Source organism: Lagenorhynchus albirostris, chromosome 9 (genome assembly GCF_949774975.1).
Source record: "Lagenorhynchus albirostris chromosome 9, mLagAlb1.1, whole genome shotgun sequence".
NCBI classification, from domain to species: domain Eukaryota; kingdom Metazoa; phylum Chordata; class Mammalia; order Artiodactyla; family Delphinidae; genus Lagenorhynchus; species Lagenorhynchus albirostris.
The window spans coordinates 99308856-99315103 of record NC_083103.1 but is presented as its reverse complement, the minus strand read 5'-3'; the positions used below and the strand labels follow the sequence as shown (position 1 = coordinate 99315103).

Genomic DNA, 6248 nt, shown 5'->3' with positions numbered 1-6248 from the left:
AGCAGGAGGCACTCACAGGAGACAGACCTCCACCCTCAGCCCCCCTCAAGACCGAGCGAGACAAAAGGCAGAGGAGGGGTTTGTCACCAACAAAGACCATTAACAATTCCCAGGAAATAAAAACAGAATCTGGGTAATAAAATTAGGTCTAACCTTTTCTTTCTTTTCTTCTGTGCTCAGTCTAGTTCCACTTGCTCATAGGGGGCCGCGTTCGGAGGCCCCGTCCCCTGCACTTCAGACCAGACTTTCTCGAGGGAAACGCTGACGCCGACACCCCAGCTCGAGGGGCTGTGCGGAGAAACGCCGCCCACTACACCCAATTCAAGATGGCGGCGGCGGGCCGTGTGCAGAGACGCTGCACCAGGCACTGTGACCTGGAGCGTGAGCCGCGGAGCTGCTCCAGCCTCGCGAGAACTCCTTGCGCCCGACACTATCCACGCGCTATCAAGCAGCCCCGCCCTCGCCGTCTGCCTGTTCCGGAAGCCTGTGCTCCAGAGTGGGAGTACGCACCTCTCCATTCTCTGATCAAAGGATAAAACCATCCTTTGCTTCTGAGCTGAACTCGGTCTTATTCTACTGGCGTGAGTGACACCAGGTAGGCGGACACTTCTTGGGGACAGACTCCAGAAGGTTAGTAGCACTATATCCAAAAATATTATCTTTTAAACATGTAATAACATAACTCTATTAAGGTAATTTACGTTCTTTTTTTTTTTGGTGCAAATCTTTAAAATTCATAATGCATTTTATACTTACAGCACATCTCAAAACAAACTAGCCACATTTCAAATGCTCAGTGGCCACACATGGCTTGTGGCTACAATATCAGCCAGCAAAGGTCCAGAATATAATTTTTTTAACTATGAATTTTTTTAATATGTAAATTTATTTTTTTATTTTTTCTGTGTTGGGTCTTTGTTTCTGTGCAAGGCCTTTCTCTAGTTGCAGCGAGTGGGGGCCACTCTTCATCGTGGTGCACGGGCCTCTCACTATCGTGGCCTTTCTTGTTGCGGAGCACAGGCTCTAGAACGCAGGTTCAGTAGTTGTGGCGCACGGGCTTAGTTGCTCCACGGCATGTGGGATCTTCCCGGACCAGGGCTCGAATCTGTGTCCCCTGTATTGGCAGGTGGATTCTTAACCACTGCACCAGCAGGGAAGCCCTAATTGTGTTAACTGTTGGTATTTATTTATATTTTTGTTATAGTTGAGTTTTGTTTCTCTTATAACATTTTTTCCTGTCTACAAATTTGGAAATTATACTCTGTTTCTATTCTTTCAGTGAGTACCCTAGAAAATTTATCAAGTTTATTTAACTTAAAATCTAACATGAAACAGTATTTTATCCCCTCTTGTATCAGTTGGTTTGGAAGCTCCAATTTTTCCTCTCCACTCTCACATTCTATTGTCATCCTAGCTTAACTTCACAAATTCAACACTATTATGACTTTTTACAAAGAATTTTCATTTAGATTTATGTACATGTTCACCATTTTATTTTTTATTATTTCTTTCTACATATTAAATTATCTTAAAATTATTTTCTTTATTCTTGAATTGTATTTTTTAGAAATTACAGCTGGTCCGTTGGTAATAAATTCCCGAAGTGTTTGTCTGTAATATATTTATTTTACAATAGAAGGTAATCTTACTAGATATACAATTCTGAGATGGCAATCATTTTCTCACCATACTTTAAAGATATTATTTAACTAAGTTTTGGCTTCCTTTGCTGCTGTTGAGAAACCGACAGTCATTTTAACTGCTGTTCCTATATAAGTGATCTTCCCTTTCTGGTTGTTTTCCATATTCTCCCTTGAGTGTCCTGAATCTGTTTCCCTTTTAAATACTGCCCCACCTTCACTCACTCTATTCTCTCTCCTGAAGGATACAAACTATGTATATAAATGTTCCCATTCCTTTCATTTCTTTGAACATTGTCTCATATTTTCAATGTCTATCTCTCTTTGCTTCATTAAAGATAAATTCTTTTGATATATCTTCCTAATTGCTAATTCTGTTTAAAATTTTACCTGATCTATTGTTTATCTCATCTTAACTCATTTGAAATAACTCAGTTGTTATTTCAATAATGATAGGTTAAAAGGATCCTTCAGTTCATGATATGCTAGTCAGTCTTAACAGAGGAATGAAAATAGAATCTGTCTGATAGCTTCTCTTCCTTCAATAAATGTAATCTGAGGTTTTCAGCTAGGATATCCATATTATTAAATGATTAAAATATATGATCAAAATAACTTGAATGATTTTCAGTTAATTACATATTTCAGTTAGTTTGAATACATTTGGGTTTAAGGAAGGAAAAAAAGAGAGAAGAAATATTTTAGTTAAATAAAAATCAAATAGTTAAAGTTTAAAATGATCACAGAGTTGCTGTTTGCTTTTTTTCCCCCAGCACATCAATTATATAGATGAGAACTGAGGCCTAGTGATATAATTTGATTTGCCCAAGGCCACAGACAGAATTAGAACCCCTCACTCTTGAATGTTCTCTCTATTCTATATTTAGTGTAATCATAAAACACTTGAAATACATCTTAAACTGTTCTAACCTTCTTCATTTCTTCACCCCTCACACAGAAATGGCCATGAGAAACCAGACTAGCATGATTGAATTCACCCTTGTCTCCTTTCCCTCTGTCCAGGAGCTTCAGATCTTGCTATTTCTCATTCTCCTGCTGGTTTATACACTCACTATAACAGAAAACATTGTTATCATTTCCTTAATATGGACTGATAATCGTCTCCAAACACCAATGTACTTCTTCCTCAATAGTTTGTCATTTTGGGACATTTTATTCACAACTACTATTGCCCCAAAGTTGCTAGCTTGCCTCTTAGAGGAAAAGAAAAACATACCTTTTGCTGGCTGCGTCATCCAAACATATTTCTACTTCTTTCTGGGGACAGTGGAGTTTATCTTCTTGGAGGTGATGTCCTTTGACCGCTGTGTGGCCATCTGTAACCCGCTGTGCTACACCATCATCATGAATAGCAGGGCCTGCCTCCTGTTAGTTCTGGGCTGCTGGGAGGGGGCCTTCCCGTCAGTGCTTTGCCCAACTATTGTGGTGTCCAGATTGCCATACTGCACTGAAGAAATTAGTCATTTCTTCTGTGACATCGCTCCTTTACTGCAGGCGGCCTGCATAGACACTCATTTCATTGAGATGATAAGCTGCTTCTTATCTTCCCTCGTGGTCCTGACCTCGCTGGTGCTCACCACGTGTCCTACACCTACATCATTTCTACCATCCTGCGCATCCCCTCGGCCCAAGGATGTCAGAAGGCCTTTTCCACCGGTACTTCTCACATCACTGTGGTCTCCATTGCCTACGGGAGCAACATCTTCATGTATGTGAGACCCAGCCAGAGTCATTCCCTGGAATTTGACAAAGTGACAGCTATCCTCACCATAATGGGGACCCGTCTTCTGAACCCCTTCATTTATAGTCTAAGGAATGAAAAGGTAAAGGAAGTGTTGAGAGATGCAGTCAACAAAATTTTGCCCTTTTTGCACAGGAAACCTTAAAAGTTTGTTTGCTAAGATGTCATTTTCAACTAGTGGACACAATGTGGAGTAAGGCATGCTTGAAGATCGTAAAATCAAAGATGTGTAAGAAGAAATGAAAAAGCTTTGTGCCACATCAGATGCAAAGTATTATAGTCAAGGTCCATAGGAGACAATTCAGCCATCGAGAAAATAACATGCTCTGAACTGTTATTGGACCGTCTCACACACAAAACATTATGAATTAAAGAAAAATACTGAAGTCAGAAAACCTGAATTTTAAGGCTAGCTCTATTACTTCTTTACCAGGTGACACTTGACCTCTCTGACCTTAGTTTCCCATCAGTAACATGCTTCTCCTATTTTTTTTTTAATAGTTAAAGTAGGATTAACAGAGATAGTCTAAGTCATGCAACCACATGTAATTAAAAATGAACCTTCTGGGACTTCCCTGGCAGTCCAGTGGTTAAGACTCTGCACTTCCACTGCAGGGGATGCGGGTTCGATCCCTGGTTGGGGAACTAGGATCCCACATGCCACATGGCACAGACAGAAAAAAAAAAGTGACTCATCTAACTGGGTTTTTTCAGAATTTGCAAGATGATTGGAATCGTCCCTGACAGCCAAAGACTGTAAATAATAATAATAATACAAAAACAAGGAAGAGGAGTAACATAACCCTGTGTTTGTACATGTACTTAAATATGTACATACATATCTTATTTAATCCTCTTAACAACCTTGAGAAGCTGATATTTTTATCTCCATTTTACAGATGAGAAAACAGGTTCACTGAGATTAAGCGTCTTGCCCCAAACTACATCACTAGTTTTGAATATATACTTCACTATGTCATGAAGTATGGAATGGGAAGAAACTTAAGAGGGGAAACAGAAGTTAACATGGAAGTTATCCACTTTTTCTGAGACAAGAGCATTCCCTACCAGTCCTAATTACCTGGAAAAAGCTACAGACCAGGAAACATCAGGATGACTGACAATAGACTGTGAGAAGCAATGGCTTGAAAGGAGAACCAACTATTCAGAAGCAGTAACTGACCATGAGTCCAGATTGATCATCTGTGGCAACTGGCCAATGTGACCATCATCTACAGAAGAATTAGTATCCTAGGATGCATTTGGTTGGGGGAAAACAAAAGCAGAAGAGTAATCAAGCTGGCTTAAGTGAAATGGGTATTTATTATAATAATAATCAAGAATACCACATAAAACCCCAAAAGGTAAGAAACAGCAAGACCTGCTAAGGGGCTAGAATCAGGAACTAGAAATCCTTGAAAATCCAAGGCAAACACTCTCTTCCCTCTGAATTTCTCTCTTGCTTTCTCGGGGTTCATTTGGTCTCTGTATTATTGGTTTTTTCCCAAATATCTTGTGGTAAGCTGAATGATGGCCCCAAAAGATATCCAGACCTAATCCCTGACCCTGTGACTCTAAGTAACATATAAAGTTTATATGGCAAAGGGATTTTGCGGATGCAATTACAGATCCTGCGATAGGGAGATTATCCTGGATTACCCAGGTGGTTCTATTGTACTTACAAGTGTCACATGAGCGAGGTAGAGGCAGATTTTACCACACAAAAGAAGGTAATGTGATCTTGGAAGCAGAGATTTGAAGATGCTATGCTGCTGGCTTTGAAGTTGGAGGAAGGGGCCATAAGCCAAGGACTGCACATCTCAAAGCTGGAAAAAGCAAAGAAATGGATTCTCTCTGCCCTAGAGCTCTTGGCATGGCCCAGCCAACACCCAGGTTTAGGCCCAGTAAAACTGACTTTGGATTTCTGTCTTCCAGAGCTATAATAGAATACATTAGTGTTATTTTAAGCCACCAAGCTTGTGGTAAATTCCTACAGCATCACAGCAAACTAGTACATACCTGATTCATGTTTCTCTGTCGGCAGACTCTTTCCACTTCTCTCTGCACATGGAAGGTAATGGTTGCTTCAGTCATTCACAGATATATGTATATTTCAATCATAGATATATATATACAAGTATATATATTGGATACATTTAAATATTTGAGATATACATTATTTATATCAACATTTATTTTAAATTATCAGAGTTCTAAATCCAAATTCCTGGAAAGAGGATCTGATTGATCTGATTGGAGAGAGCTGTCTTCCCTGATTCACTTATTTGTAAGAGGAAGGGTTTGGCAAGAGGTAAACTGCCCTCTGTCAACACAGCCACTGAGCAGGTGCTGTGGGGACAAGCATCTAAAAAGAGAGCTTAGGAACATGGAGAAGACAAGAGGCATCTCAAAGATCAAAATAGGTCATTACCAGTGTGGTCATTGACCGTCTAGCTATGTAGACAAAGATGAAGACCTTAAGAACTGGCAGGGAACCCATCATGGTAGAGATGTAGGTAGAGAAAGTACCATCTTCAGAATGGATTCAGAATATTATAAAAGAACATTGTCCAAAAAAAAAAAGAACGTTGTCCGTCAAAAGATAGAGCAGTGGGCAAATGTTTAAAGGTCAAAAAAATGTAGAACAGGGAATTCCCTGGCGGTTCAGTGGTTAGGACTCCACGCATTCATCACCAGAAATGAAGCATTCACATAACTTTCTGCTCTGTATTCATAATCAGACATTAATTAAGATGGGATTTTGAAAGTTTGTGTCCTATCGAGGCCATAACAAAATAAGCAGCTAAAAAAATACAGATTTATTATCTTACTGTTCTGTAGGTCAG

General features: G+C 39.7%; 1 protein-coding gene across 1 annotated transcript; it reads left to right on the top strand.

Annotated features, from left to right (window-relative positions):
• The first annotated feature begins 2600 nt into the window (after window positions 1-2600).
• LOC132525436 (olfactory receptor 6M1-like) lies at window positions 2601-3547 on the top strand. The gene is given in 2 exon segments (XM_060157990.1): window positions 2601-3240; window positions 3243-3547. Coding segments are annotated over 2 exon segments (945 nt in total).
• Window positions 3548-6248: the final 2701 nt, after the last annotated feature.